Source organism: Camarhynchus parvulus, chromosome 2, assembly GCF_901933205.1.
Source record: "Camarhynchus parvulus chromosome 2, STF_HiC, whole genome shotgun sequence".
NCBI classification, from domain to species: domain Eukaryota; kingdom Metazoa; phylum Chordata; class Aves; order Passeriformes; family Thraupidae; genus Camarhynchus; species Camarhynchus parvulus.
In genome coordinates this window covers 114,927,893-114,944,235 of record NC_044572.1, presented here as the reverse complement: position 1 = coordinate 114,944,235, position 16,343 = coordinate 114,927,893, and the positions used below count along the sequence as shown (strand labels likewise).

General features: G+C 42.6%; 1 protein-coding gene across 1 annotated transcript in view; it reads right to left on the bottom strand.

Moving 5' to 3' along the window:
* Positions 1–12,882: 12,882 nt before the first annotated feature.
* RAB2A (RAB2A, member RAS oncogene family) overlaps positions 12,883–16,343 on the bottom strand; it is a 43,165-nt gene continuing 39,704 nt past the window's right edge. Inside the window, exon 8 of the mRNA XM_030967307.1 lies at positions 12,883–14,521. Within this exon, the coding sequence (XP_030823167.1) occupies positions 14,426–14,521 (96 nt within the window). The 3' untranslated portion in view covers positions 12,883–14,425. The remainder of the gene's footprint in view (positions 14,522–16,343) is intronic.

The following is a 16,343-nucleotide window of genomic DNA, read 5'->3' as shown; positions in this document are numbered from 1 at the left end:
GCACTGGCAATTCCTGACCTTTGTCCTTAATAAATGGAAGGCATCATATCTAAGAATGAAGTCACACCCCCGCCAAAAGTATCAGCTGAAATAAAAACACGGCAACTCATCTGCTTAGCAACACGGGCTGCCACCAACATCACTTCCTCCTGAAATACAAAGTTCAGTGTGCGGGCTCCACCCTGACTCAGAGCCGCCCATAAAATTGGATCTGACTCGCTGAGAGGTCACGTCTCCTCCTGTGAACAGGACTTTCCACAGCAGCAGTATTTCACTGGAACTTCCCAACACACAGGCAGGGAGAGAAGGAGGCAGGGAGGGAGGAAACGCTGCTGCAGTCACAGTTCACCTGCTGAGGAGGCAAGGCACCGACTCTCACATTTCCATTCGTCTTTTCCAGATTTTTCAGAGCAGGTACTGAATAACTTGTTCCTTCTGTGGATTGAGGAGCAAGAGTGATTTCTCACCATTATTTCCTGGGTTTGCATATGCAAGGAGCACCTAGGTGTGACATCCTCGGATGTAACTACGGATGTTGTCATTGCTTGTTTTGAAATGGGAAGCAATGTAAAACCTATGGCCAAACACACCCAATATCCTTGAAAAATATTTACAAACTATCCTTGAAAAATGCTTATAAACTATTTTTCCTACTTACATTCATTGAGAAAAAGATGCATTTAAAATGTTTCATTTTATAACTTTTTTATAACTTTTAAGAAACTTTTTCCTATGTGTTTGTTTTTCTAAATGCTTCATAAAACAGCAACAATTAAAAAATCTATTTACTTATATGGTTAAGTTAAATGTGGTTTCTTTCTGATTCTTCTTCTATTCTGAAAGAGGATCAACTAATAGGATGATACTGTTTTCTCATTAAACTCAGGTCCACTCCCCTCCCCACTTGGTAAACTTATAGGAAGGGTGCTGAGAGGGATCTGAAGAGACCATCTGGTCCCCCCAGGCTGCACAAAGATAGGATAAAGTAGCCCCAGACAATCCCCAACAGATGTTTGTCTAACCTGTTCTTAGAAACCCTCCACAGAGCAGAGACCTGAACTTCCTAGGTAGCCTGTTCTGGTATTTCGCCAACATTCAAAAACAATTGATCAGACCTCTCCTAACCTTTTATACATTGGAAAATTTATCTGATTCCCTCTAAAAGTTATTTTTAAGGCTCAGTATCCTTCCTTCTTTCACCACTTCCTTTTGTATTCTACATCTCTTATTTGCTTTCTCTCCCTGTTCTGTACTTTTTTTTCAACACCATGAAACCAAGGACAATGTGGCAGTTGGGAATTTACTGGCACTCAGTGGAGTCATCTTTACCTTGTTCTTGATGACTTACATATGCCACCTATTGATAAATCCTAAGAGAGCATTTTGCAGGAGCACTGCATCGTCCACTGCAATTTTGTCAGTGATGCTCTACAAACTCCCTATAACCATCTACCCTGACTTCTCCATGAAATTGATGATTTGTTTTTCCTATATGAAGTTCATTTTGATTTCAGTACTAACCATCTACAGTGGTCACTGTCCTCCTAGCTTGGTGCAATTGGGACATCTCACAAACATACCCTGCATTTCACCAGTTCAGTTTATTCTTTGTCTTTTTGTACATTGGCTTTATCTTGGGACTATCCTGGTGCCTTGCAGCAGAGTAATTTGTGACATCTCTCCTGTCTCTTTCCTTCTCTATCTTGTCCTTTCTCTCTCTAGAATGGTGTGCATGGAAAATTTGGTTTCAGAAGGATATAGGGGCATAAATAAAATCACTGTATGTTTATATAGGGGAAAAAGTACAATAAACTGCTCCTGCTGCTATTTCAGACCCAGCTCTGAGAGATCAGTCTCACACATGGTGAAGTTGATAAAACAGTCTCATACATAGTTAAGTATAAAGCTTATGGAAATGTTTTTCTGTTTCGGAGTAGCAAAGGTGCCAGCTGTGGTCTTCATTGCACTGACACAAAGCACTTCAAGGGACGAAAATTTAAATATGAATCAATACTTAGTTATGGAAACAGCACGATTTGGAGGAAAAGGAGTATGCACTCATACTTATTAATAATAATTGTGGGCATAGGGACATTTAGAAAGTGTGAGATGTATTCAGCAAGTGTGTAAGGACTTAAACTTGCTTGTACGATCTTCACAGTTCCTCCCAGTCCAGGCAAACATGTATCCTTTGTGGAGCACTTGACTGCAAGAGAAGAAACAACTGATTGGCTACACAGAGTTTGATCACAGAACCCATGAATAGTTTGTGTCAGAAGGGACATCTAAGAGCCATCTGCTCCAACCACCCTCCAATGTCCAGGGACATCTTCAACTCAATCAGGTTGCTCAGTGCCCAATCCAACCTGACCTTGAATGTTTCCAAGGATGGGGCATTGACCACCTCTGGGCAACCTGTGCCAGTACTTCACTACCTTCATTGTAGAAAAAAACCTTCTAATCAGTGAAGTATTTAATAGAATACACCATTAATTGAACCTTTAAAGAAAAGGTACTCTGGCAATACCAACTCACAAGTAAAGGAGTACCTCGCTTCCTAGGAGACCTGCAAGATCTGATTCCAGGAGGTGCTGCATATTTGTTCCTCATGCTGACGTGATTTTAAAGCAGAGGTGTTCTCTGATGTGCCAAACATGAAGAAATAAAGCTGGATCTACAAATCAGTGTTAAAAGCACCATTCTGCACATTTTCTGTTTCTGTTTTGCATAAATATCTAAAATTTGCTTTATCCTTCAAGAGGAACACCTTGGCTCTGCAGCACTGAGGGAACTCCCCTGAAAGCTGGCCAGAAACTCACCTCTCCTGTGCACAGCTTTGTTTATACTTTGGGTATGACAAGCAACTTACACAAACGTTGTATTTGCTGGTACACTCTGATGAACAGAACAGAACCTTGTTTCAGTTAAGGCAGGACGATCTTGTGTCTTCATCTGGTAGTGGCTGAGAAAAGAGGGGATTTGAGGCACATCTGTGATGCCACAGGTCCCACTCCAGAGGCTGCCCACTTTGGCAGTGCTGCACAGAACAGCACAGCTCAGCAGCAATGGGCCAATTGTTTTCTCTCTTAAAAAACACAAGTCAGAACATGCCGAATATTCTGCACTGAGCGCACAGATTGTATCACGGCTTCCGAGGCAGCAGGTTTTTACCTGGAGCTTGTCTATAACTTAACAGAAAAGCTGTAAAGTAGTTGCTACAAGATAAAGATAACAAATGCAGTGCTGGCATGAACATTCATCTTCGGTGTAGCAGGTTACTAACATGACTTTTGAGTCAGAACACTGCACATGCTCTCAAGCTTTTTCATTTAATAAGTAACATACCACACACCGTGTCCACCTTGCAATCTGTTGGGAAATAAGAAACGTTGACATGGTAGCTAAAAAATCCCAAATGTGATGGCAGTCATGTTGATGCCAACTTCTTGGAAACCAAGTTTCACGATGCATAAAAGCTGCTTGCTTTCTTCAGAGGTAGGCTTAGCTTTTTGAGTTGTATTTGCTGTTGTACAACCACCTGAAGTTGACACAGCACATTGTATACAACAAAACTCCCCAGAACATTAACAAACCAACATAAGTGAAGGCAGGCACTCTTAATATTTCAGTCAAGGGAGTACACCTCTCTTAGTTTTGTACCTTAGTCTGAATGGCAGGCAGTTCTCAGGGCTTGGATGAAAGGGAATTGCAGCAGGATGAAGGGAGGAGCAGGAAAAGGCCCACTTCCACCTGGAGTTGCTTTTTATAAGCCTCCCTGCTACTAAACAGGCAGCCCCAGTGCTTACAATGATTGTCCCATGGGAACCTTGCTGACAAAGGCCCAAATACACAGTTTATTCTTGATCCAGAAAAAAACCAAAAGAAGGGCCTTCAGAGATATAAGGAGAGGCATCATCAGTTCAATATGCTGGAAAGACCTTTCTTTGTCACTACCCTCCACAGAGATTTAAGGGTAGCAAGACACAGATTCCCAAATAGAAGGAGCAACGGCAGTTATTGTAATAAAAGGATCAGTGTACCCAGGCCTTGGATTTTTTCAAGCAGAAAATATTATTAGAAGTTCTCCAGCGCTAAAGACAGCAGCACATCAAACACTCTGCTGGCTTGGGTCTTCCGTGTATGTTTATACAAAAGCACAACGGTATTGGAAGGGTTATCATCAAAGCCAGTAAGTCCTTCAACCCTCCTACCAATCCCTAGAAACAATCTTCTGAAAAACAGAGATACCACCACATATGCACACACACACAACTGAAAAAAAAATTATAGGCAATGCATGCTTTTAAACCCTCCCTGTTCTTTCCCCTGGCTTAAATGCCATAAAATCCCAGTAGCTTAAACTGCTGTGAGAATTTTAAACCTATCATTCACCACAAATGGTAAGTTTCACTACACATTTTTCACCCCTTTAAAAATGAAAACCCAGATCCAGCTTTCAGCAGAAGTGAGACTATTGCTTCACCATGATTAGATATAAGCAAGGGGAAACAAACCAGGCAGCACTGGGGCCTAACGCTGTCAGCATTCGTTCTGTACAAGGCGCTTTACTGGGCACCTCGCTGCTCCAGCACACATGGTAGTTTTTGCAAGATCATGGCCCTTGTTTTAGTATAACACAATCAAGATAATTTTTACAAGGTCAGAAAGTTGGAATAAGAGGAAACAAGATCCAGGCCAGTTGTGTCTGGAATCAATTAGGCTTATGTGCTTTTCAGATGCTGCTCGTCTCTCTATTAAATAGTATTTCAATGTATACTTTCTATTAATATGTACATAAAAACATGCATTGCATAAAATATGTTTCTCCTTTTATTTGAACCCACCTAAACTAGGGATGTCAACAAGGAAGAGGTGTTCATCTGTGAGTGTTGAAATTGTTCTTTCTGCATTTACAGTTTAGTTATCTGCCTCCTCAATGACAAACTGCTCAGAAGGGCCAAAAGTCCAGGCATGTCTGTGGTGTACTCTTACCTGTCTAAAAAACAAATTAAAACTGAAGCATTCAATCAGGTGAATACCAGCTGTGCCCACTGTCAAATTTTAAACATTTTGTTGAGTTGTAAGATTTAGAGGAAAAAACCCCAAATTGTTTTGCCTTTGCACAATAAAATTTGCTGTCTAATCATGACATTCAGTACTGAATCATCCACAGGAGATTTCAGTTAAGGAAAAGCTGACTTTATAAGGAATTTGCATTTTCTCTACATGAAACCCACCTAACTTATACTAAAATGAAAGCCAGTGCCTGTACAGAAGGAATGCACAGGGGCACACAATCCAGAGAGATTTGTGCTGCATTTGCAAGTAAAACAGGTGACAGGAAAAATATTGATTTGTTGCCCATGTTGTGAAAAAAATTTACAGACATAAAAATTCTATTGTCAAACCACTTAAAGATAAAAATATTTGCTTTCATTGCTTCTTTTCTCACCTTCATTTTGCTAAGTATGAAAATAAAGTGAAAGAATTTGTTCTTCCTCCACTCTAGGAACTTCTTAACGTAAAAGTTGGTATTATTTTGGATAGCACTATAAATAATAATATGCAGTGAAAGAAGTAAAACCCATCAGTTTTCCTATTATTTTTCCAAGCAGAACAGTTATGTTCTGTGTTTACAGTTATTAACCGGGCTCGGAGCCTGCTCGGTACCACAACACGCGGCTCATCACCGCTCCAGCTGGAGCTGGGTCAGCGGAGGAACGCGGGGACGGGCTCCAGGCAGATCCTGCCGGGTCAGGGAGGCGCGGCAGGCCGGGTTGCCCTTGGAGTGACACAGAAACCCATTGCCTGGTCGCAGGGAATGATTTTCCTCCTGCAGTCACCCCTCCCACGCTTCCGTGCAGTCGCACAATGGTGCGGCTCCACACGCGGGCAGCGAGGGGAGGACGCGGCCGCCTGCGAGGGCGTAGGTCGAGCAGGCAAACGCATCCCGGAGGGAAGCCCCGGGTGGGCTGGAGAAGCGGCCTGGCTTCCTCACGGCCATTGTTCTTTCCGGGAACGGGACGCCGCGTATCCCGCGTCCCTGTCCGCCGGGCGGGGCGGGCTCCCGGCGCCTTTGCGCGCTCCCGCTCCGGGAGGGCTTCGCTCCTTTGAAACGTCCCGCTGCTTTGCGGCTCTGAGCCCCGCGCCACGGCGGGGCAGGAGCACCGTGCCCTCTCTCACCCGGGGGGCTCCGCTCACCCCGCCCCTCCCGCCGCCGTTCCGTGTCCCCGGGGACTCGTAGGGAGCCCCGGGACACCGCCTCAGGATCGCGGCCGGGATGGGGAGGGGTCCAGAAGCGCGCCCCCCTCGCAGGGATGCCTCGCAGGGAAGGTCGAGCCGGGCGCCTCCCGGGGCCATGGAGGCAGCCCCGCAGGGATGGTGGGACCGACCCCGCCACCGCCGCCCTCTACCTGCGCCCCCTCCCCCAGCGGGTCGGAGTTGCCGTGGCGACGGATCAACACCATCCCCCGGGACAGGGCTCCGCGGGAGCCACGGGCACGGCGCGCTCCTCTCCCGCCTCCCATGGGGAACCCCGTCCCGCCCCCTCCCGCGGCGGCAGCGCGGCCGCCCCCGCGCAGCGACGTCAGCTCGGAGCGGCTTTCCTGCCCCGGCGGCGCCCGCCCGCCGCCAGCGGTCACCGCCAGCGGTCACCGCCCGGGCACCCGCACCGGGGCCGTGGGCCCAGATCCGTCGGGGCCCCGCTCCGTGGGGACCACCGTGTGCGGCGCCCGCCGCCACCTCCGCGCCCCCGTGCAGGCAAAGCTGCACCCGTTTAAGCTAAGCCCCCTGTAGACGTATTTATTTCGGTTTAATAGGTGTTTATGGTATGTGAGCCCGGACCTGTTCCTAATCAATCCGAGCTTAATCAAAATAACGCAGATTTATACCGGCACCGGTGCCAACCGAGCAGGTGCTACCTCGCACCTGTGGCTGAGCCGGCGGTGAGGCGGCCGGGGACCGACCGCTCCCTGTGCCCGGGGCAGCTGGGCCGGCGGGAGGGCGATGGCTCTGCCCGGCCAGCGCTGCTTTGCCCTCCCTCCCTCCCTTCCCGGCCGGACCGACCGACAGCTGCCGCGATGGTCAGAGCCAAAGCCCGCGAAGCTCAACAGCCGTCCCCGGCAGGACGGAGAAAGAGGAAGTTACGGCACAGGGATGTCGGGGTAGGCTTTTCTCATTTTCTGTCCTGGCTCACGCTAGGAGCACATGGTCGTGGTAACAACCCGCAGCGCTGGGAGGAGGAATTACCTCATGGAACTGCAAGCACTTTCCAAGTAAAGGTGGAGTCTGGAGCAAACAGGAGATCCAGCTGATAGCGGTTGATAAGCCTAGGGAGTATCGCATTGCTGCTTTGCTTACCTCAGAGACGCCTCAGTCCTTGTGGAGCAGGAAGAGGAGACTCCAACACACTGGCTCCCAGCACCCAGATAATGAGCTGTCTCCTCCTTCCTGCAGCAAGCAAGCCGATGTCTTGGCTCACAAAGCAGCAGTTTCAGTCGAGGCTTCTCCTCTCATGGATCCTCTTTTCGACTGGTTGAGCAAGAACCCCACAACTTCAGAATTTCAGAGCTCATTGAAGGAAAGCTGCTTTTCAACTTGCATAGCAATTGAATTTAACTGGAAAGCCAGAATGAAATGAAATTACACACACTTTCAAAACAAAGCCCAAACCAAACAAAATCTCACCATTCAGATGGTGCTTGGCCAAAAAAATGACTAATGGGGAACTGCAGTTTTCTTCTGTGATCCTACTGAAGCCTTCTACTACTGGTGGATGATCCAGGAGCTGGGATTTAGCAGTTAAATAGGTGGGTCTGTGACTAACTATGTCTCTAAATTTACACAGTACGTTGTTAAAAGCAATCATTGCTTCATCCAAAGTAGATGAAAGTGTTTTGTTTTACCAGTGATAGTTACCAGGTCTTCCAGAAGAATAGGGAACTAACTGTAAGTATGCTACTCTTTCTTGAATCATTTCCTTTAAACGGACACCCAAACTCCAAGAAGGAGAAAAAAAAAGGTAGGAGAAGTAACAAGGAGAAGTAAACTGGAAAGAAAATAGAATTGGACTTGGATAGGAACCCAGGGAAAAGCCAAAGCACTTAATTTATGATGCACAGTGGTCAGCCCTGCACATGAGGATGCCTCTTTCTCTGGAGTTATGTGACTTTTTAGAAGAACTTCCCAGGCAGAATTACAACATTGCACATGAGTTCACAAACTTAATTTCTGCTTCATAGCAGTAACTATGAGAGATGCCACAAGTGCTTTTGTTCCTGTGCAGGAATGTTTTACTTCTGAGATGAAAGCTGAACAACACTGGGCAAGGAGGAGCAGCAGAGCCCATCCGCTGATTTTTGCGCACCGCTGATGGCTGACAGACCTTCATCAGTGACCAGTTGGCTTAGGTCAGTCAGTCACCTTTTGCTTAGAAGTGGCTGAATTGACTCTCAAGGGCACCAGACACAGGAATTCTTTTGTGTTCTGATATTCTCTGTCTTAAGTACTTTAGACATGACACTAACCAGCAACCCAAGGTCTAGTCATCCTCATAAATTAAAATGGATTTAAAAAGCCCATAAGGACAATCTGTTTCTAACTACATTCAAGACAAAGCTTTGCTGCATTTGTATACAACAATCACAGAGAGGTGTTGTACATTGATTCAGGGTTTTTTTGAGCCAACAGCCGACATGTAAATTTGCCCATCTCTTCATCTGCTGCCTCTGTACCACCCCTCCTCCTAAAAACCACTTATTCACACCTGTCCTACAAATTCTGGACACTACCTCAGCTGCAGTCTCAGTGCTGTTAAATGTGCACCTTCAACAATGTCCATATTTAAAAGTTCCTCCCTCACAGCCAGTCCAGTCCTTGTGTAGCAGCACTGGCCCAGGTGTGGGTGTCAGTGCTCAGGTGCTGGGCAATGCCTCAATCTGACAGCCTTCTCTGCCTCATCTGGACAGACAGCAAGCAACCCCATGGACTCCTGTCTTCCCAAGTATCCTTGCTATTTAACTGGTTTTTAAGTCACATTCTTTCAGACATTTCCTGCGTCTGAAAATGCTTTCCCATGCCACAATCAGAACATGCAGTGTTTACTCGACTGCTTTAACCCAGACAATGTTAAATTGACAACTGTTACCATAGTACATTGATCTCTTTAGAACTGTCCTCACACTATATCTTCCTCCCTCCTAGCATTTTATGCCTAAATCTAGGAAAAGTAATGGAACTGGGCTTCACTTAAGAAAGGCTAATTAGATCCTGCTGTAATTTACAGCAAATGTACCATAGACCCAACCATCAACAAGAGTCTGCCCAATATAAACATTTATATCTCTGACTCTTTAATGAAGGAATTCTAAAAATCATAACTATGCTGGGGGGGAGGGGGTGGGGAGGAACTCCAACAAACATACTGATGCATCAATTAATCTACATTCATGCTGCTACGGACAATTTTACAAGAACTGTAATTTGGGAGAGGAGTACAAATGGATGTGCAGACTTCTAAATAAACTTTGAAGTAGGTTTTTCCTATACTTTTTTTCACCTCTATGTCACAGAGCCATGAGATGTTGCAGTTAAATCCCATGTCTAAATATTAGATGTGTTCCAGTTTATATGTCAAGTCAAATGCCTGTCACCACAACAGAGATTTGCAACCAAACACAAGTTTTTAAAATTTATTTTTAACTGAACAGTACACCTGACAGTACAGAATAGCCATTTCCTTACACAGCACTCTCCTAACAGCGTGCTTTTTCAGGCTAGAGTATAACTGACTGTGGAGCACACTGGGTTTGCCTTCTTCACCTTGGATTGCCTGTGGTAAGATTGCTACAGCAACAATCTTTTCTCAAGCCAATGCTAAGGCAGCAACACTTTCCCCCCCTCTTCCAGCTGCTAAGCAAAGAATAAACTTTTAGCTTTGCCCCTCCTTTATTGGAAGGGGAATAGGGTAATATGCTGTAATTGGTTTTCCATGTTTGCCAAGAGTCTGTTTCCTCTTATCATCCACAATATTTAACATAAGTCTTGTAATAGTTCCAAAAATAATAAAATCTGTCCCAAGAATAAAAATGATAGATCCACAACATGCTGCTTTTTTTGTCATGGTCTTGGTTTCATAACATTCTGTTAGTAGTTTTTATTGCCTAATGTTGTGGTTTCTTTCATACGCGGCAGACCCAGTAAAGACATTTCAACAGCTACTTACACAGCAGCAGCCTGGATTATTTACAAATGGAGATTTCAATAGTGTATTACAATAAATCACCACTGCATACTGTTAAAGTTAGATTGCAGCAATGTGGCAGAAGAGAACCCAGAGATTCTAGGGAGAGGAACATTAACCATACACAAATCATACATATGATCTCAGCAAACAAATTTATTAAGATATCCAAATAAAACCTGTTAGTCTTCCTCTGTCTCCCCTATCTCCTCCCATGCAATAGTGGAAGAGGACTAGGCAAATTATATCCCCCCACACATGCAAACCAGTACACACAGTAGGTGTAACAACTAACAGAACCTGTGCAATACTTCCTTCACAGTTTTATATCATGCAGCCAGATAGCACACATATCCCTCTCTCCCTCTGCCCCACCCTTCCACCCCTAAAACAAATGCCCCATACTGGGCAAATTCCTGTAAGCGTGGGAGTTACGGATGTGGAGCAAGTAAAGACAGAGAGCAGCATTTTCCTCACGGGATTTAGTCTAAATGAAACAATATGAAAACAGAAAAGACAAAAAGGAGATAATACACAGAGAAACTTGATTTAGAACCCCAAACCAAACAAATCAGCCAAAAAACCCAAGATGAAAGTCGTAAGACAGTAGTGTCAAAAGAGCAGTCTGTTAAGAGAAATCACTACCTCAGGCCTAAGCATTTACAAAAGCAACACCCTACTGGTAATCACTAAGAGAAAAATACAGGCACATTGGGGTACCCTCTTTAAGAAAGACCACTTAAAAAAATCCTGCAATGCTCAAAATTGTCTTCTCATATTTCTAAGTTACTTTAATATACTTTTTTTTAAAATTCCGATTCAGTTTATCTGTATTTTTGAGCCTGAAAAGAAGTTTCAATTTCTTCCCAAGGCCAGATTTAGTGCTCTAACACAGTCACAGGTAAACTCTTCAGGCAGAAAAAACTTGCCCCGTTTAAATGTGCATCATTTAGTGTGTGCCACTCTAACGCAAACACCATATAAATGTTGCAGCTAAAGGCTCTTCAAAGGCCACCACAAGAAACTAAGTGTCACAAAAGGTGTAACACAACAGAAAGGATACAACTGTGGAGCATGGGATGGAGCTCTCACTGCTTGCCAGGGGCTTCAGACACTTGCTACTTTAGCTTATCAGCAAGAGTTTTGGCAGTTGTTTTACCTTAACTCACTGCTGAGTGTCGGATCTGCACGAGAGTAAATCCGAATGACTGAAGCCAAGAGAGACACACAGGGCTAAGACTGAGGGGGAGTTGTTAATCTTTCTTCAATGACTGCCAAAATTCCTGGAGCATTTAATTTTTAGTAGAAATGGGAGAGATGGGTTTTTAGTCATGCTTGGAGGGCTTATCAACCCAATCTTTTTTTATTTTATTTTAAATTGACTATGCTTTCTACCATATTCTAAACTGGGATTAAGGGAAAAATTGCACCTTGGTATGATTTTTTTGGTATCAACAGTTTCACATTACATGTAACAGGTGTAGCAGCTGCTGGGAAACAATTACATGTTTTGGTTCTTTGGTTGTGAAAATGTAACCAACAAAAGCAACTGGAATTCAACATGGAATCTCAACAAGTTATCAGTCACTCATGTACAAGTAAAACTGAAACCTGTGAAAGAATCATGTTTAAGCAAGTGTTTTAGAAGTAAATCCTCCTGCTAAGTTCTGTGCTATAAAATTTTCAAATTCTAATTGGATAAAATAGCATCAGGACTTCTCAAAAAGAATCCCTACAAAAATACAGACATTTCTGTAGCAACAAAAGGTTTATGTGTGCCTAAAGTTTGCGACAAAAAGCCAGCCAGAATGCATGGAAATTTCAGTTTTGTTCTAGCTACTCTTTGAAAGTACCACAGTCTTAACATAATGTACAGTCTAAGACTGGCATGTGAGCCAGGACCAAAACAGCAGGATCAGCAATTGATTGCAGACATGACTTTAGTAAGTCACAGCATATTCCCGCTACCCCTCTCACCCCCAAAAAGCAGCACTGGTGTTTCTTAACTACAGCAGCCCTGGCTTCCTGGGCAATTCCATACCTCTTCCATGTTTTCAGAAAATGAGACTGTCAGAAGGTTTCAGTTTTTCAAATCATCACTGCTAAAACAGCATGAACTTTTGTTCTTCTCAGGGCAGGGCTCAAATCTCCCCCTCCCACTCCCTTAATGTACAGTTTTTACAGCTAACTTTATTCCCCTTTGTAATAAAGCTCAGGCTGCTATGTAAGTGCACATTTTTCTCTCATCTCAAACAACTGAATTCTACAACATTGCCAAGTGAAAAAAACTTCAAGTAGTTAATCCAAGCTAACAGTCTTTTTCATTCACTCCTTGTAAACAGCTAGTTAGGACATGCCAGTTTTCCTGTCATCCATGCAGTTCAGTCCTATGGTTTTACTGTCGTGCAATGCAATTTTCAAACTTCAACTGAAACAGTAAGTGTGCTCTATAAATGCAAACTCTGTATAATAAACAGGTAACAGTTGAAAGTACATAAATGGAGTAACCTCTTAATAATTTAAAAGCTAAAAATAATTATATTACATGGTTGAAAATGCTACTAAGTGTGCAAAAAAGAAGGGAGTCAGCAACTAACATAAATTCATACTGGTTTCCCCTTCCCCGAGATACCAACAAAAGGTTCCACACCATTTTTTCAAATTTTATTTAATCTCAGAACCACTGCTATGTTACACCCATCAGGCTGAAATTTATTCACTCTGGATGTTCAAGTTCTGACAATTAGAATGGGTGACATGAGGATCCCTTTCCTCCAGTGTTGTGTTGCAGTCAATATTGGTCCAGTAAGACAGAAGTTTTGCAGTCATTGCCTGCCTCCCCTTTTATTTCCCCCAATACATAAAGCATGGCCTACTATTAGCATCACCCTTTTGTCTGCAATTATTTAAATAGGATGAGATGGAAACTCAGTTGTTTGCACATTTCTATGAAAGGTGACATGAACATTCTGTATTTTAACAAATAAACACTTAAACACAGGATTTTGTTTTGCCCTGTTGCAACCCTTTCATTTAAGGAAAAATATGCCCCTCCCCCCAGCCATCACCATAATAAGTAACAAAACATTTGTAGTTTTGATTTTCAGCAAGATTTCCAAACTGGCAGATTTTATTTTCACACCCTCTTCACAACAGACAAGATGCTTACCATATATTTAGGATTACAAGTTGTCACTAAAAGAAAACTTTACACGACCACTATACATTTAGGTTGAAAAACTGTCCTTGCATGAAAAATATACCTAGAAATCAAGTGGTAAACAAGAAAAAAAACCATTGAGAAGATTAATGTTTTTAAAATGTGCCATTTTAAATTTATCAACTCCTCCTCTACTTTTCATCCATAGTCTGTTTTCACCTACAGTATTTGTTAAGGCAAACAGCTAATCCATTTCTGAAGAGGTGTTGTGGAAATTGTGGATAAACAGCAAACATTTGGCATTAAAATAGATAGCACGTATGTAGCCTCTAGTAATATACATTAAGCATCTCTCTTGGACTTCAGGATAATGACAGGGGAGCATGAACATGCTAACAATGTCAAAAAGGCTTAAAATTTAGCATCCAAGCAGTTCCTATTAATGCTTTTGTAGTTTTCAAGCTCTAAGTAGTATAGATTTTATGCAAATGCATTAAAGAATTCTAGCTTGGCAAGTACACCCAAGCAGGTTATTAAACTATATATACAGAAAGTGATAAATACAGAATTAAAAGAGTCCTTCTGCTTCTCTTCATAGCCTTGAAAATTGACAAAAAACTTGAGGACAGCTCTACAATATTAAACATTAGGTAACCTCAGGAGCTGGGAAACCTAACTACACAAACTGATTAAAATACTCAGATGACTTTGTAGTGTTTAATACAATTCAGTTCGTAGCCAAGGGCACAAGACAACATTTAACAAAAATAATCACATCAATTGACCTAGAAATCAAATGTAAATAGATATGAATACAATCTCCAAAATCTGTCTTTAAGTGAACATTAACCATTTATTCAAAGTTATACAAGAATTTGAAGGATAAAGTCTTCTGCAACAGGAAACCAACTTACAAGTTTCATGTCTCAGTTGAATTGAAGTGGAGGCGAGCGGGGCAGGGGGAGGGAAGGGTGAACAAACAAGTAAGTAGGCCTCATCCAGGCAGCTAGAAAGTAAAAACAGGCTCAACAGCAGCCTCCTCCAGCTTGTTGTCCTCCCTGATTGCCTGCAAGTGTTGCATTGGTGGCAGCATGTTGAGGGCCAATTTTTATGCCATTTGCCTGAAATGAAGTTTAATACACAGCGTAAATATTTTAGAATATACTTGAAAAGCTACTTTTTCTATTTAGAAGATCATATAACAAGTTCTCCTAATGTATGCAATAAGTACATCAAAGTTTCTAATTTTTCCCAGCATGTTCTTAGCAATTAAATGTTATTTAAACTAAGATGCCTTCCTTCTCATTTGAATTTTATCTCCATGTTACACTCTGTAGCTTAAACTCCTGTTTAAAAAAAAAACACAGAGCAAGAATTGTATTTGAATACTACTTCGCATATAGCTTAAAAATACACAACATTTGCTAAGAATGTATAACCTCTCCCCTCTTGCCAAAATCTCCACTAGTTTAATAGTTTAATATAAAACTTTTCCTCTCTAGACAGCATTTCTTTCTGTGTTGAATCAGCTGTAGAGGCTAAGGGCATACGAGTGTTCTGTGTCATCAATAATTTCTGTGATCCCAAAAGACATGGCTACTTGCCAAGAACCCACACACAGCGTAGCTCTTTCATTCATCAAAATCACACTTATATCTTAACCCTCACTCCCTCAAGTGGATTTTACCTAAAAATACACCACTCTGAGAAAAGTAATACAGTAGCTTCAGAAATTAAGCTCTTAAGGAAACTTTGCGTCACAGCAAATCTCAGATTTATAGTGCTTGGCAGTTGTTCTGCAGCAGTGGTAGCCCTCGGGTTTCTGGCACTTGCTTAGTATTGACAGCAGCTGATGTGGTTTCTTTTCGCTCTTTGACTCCCCTTTAATAAAAAGCATGCCCTATGGCTCATTGGTTTTGCCCCCTCTGGGCTGATAGCAACTTCTTGAGGAATCAAGAAGCCAGACTTGGCATAAAGCCAAATAAGTAGCACGGACTGTTGGCTCTTGACAGCATATTGCAATCAAAGCTCAGTAAGGCACAGTAAAGCAGTCAGCTACTATATGAAACTCGACAGATACAACAAGCATGCTTTTTCAGACACTCTGCTCTCCAATTTAGATTGCACTACCAACTGCATTTTCTTCAGGAAAGATGTGAAAGATGATCTTAAATTTTTCATCAGTGAACTGAATTTAAGAAGTGCTTCACCAACATGCGCACACACTTTCCAGTCAGAATTAGTTTAGAGGATTACTATTCACATCTTATTTAGCTACAAGTTTCCTGATGCATTACTTTGCATATTACTGAAGTTTCTGATTTTTTTCCTCTCTGAAGTCTTGAGTAATACTTTCAATAGTCTCAATTTTCTCATGCTGAAATATATTGAGCGAAAACAGATGAAACTACTTAATTTGAGTCCTGCCAATTCCCTCCCTACTCTGAACAATCCTGCAGGGACGGCAATGTCTAGGAGAAGCATCACACTGACAGTCTGGAGATATCTCTCCACAGAGCACAAAGAGAACAGAGTGGTGGTGCAGATTTTCACATGTGGTTTCACTAAGCACCTCAGCAACAATATTCAGGGACATGCAGGATAAAAAACCCAACCTGATCTCCCGAAAAGACTGATCACCTCACATTGTCAAATTTTTTATGAGACTGTTAACAGAGAGCTTATTAGAATACTAGTGTTACGAAGCAAGATTTTCAACAGCACAGTCATTTCAAAATTCAAGACACATTATACATCTTTCTAGCTCTTGTTCCCCTTTCTCCAGCTCTCCACCCCTATCCCAAACAAGCAAAGGCACAGGCCCTAATCTCTAATTTCACTAATGTGCATAAGCAAAATGGCTAATCTTTTTCTCCCCATAGTATCCAGCCACCTAAACCAGGAACATTTCAAAAGTCTTTTATGTAACTCTCAAAGCAATCC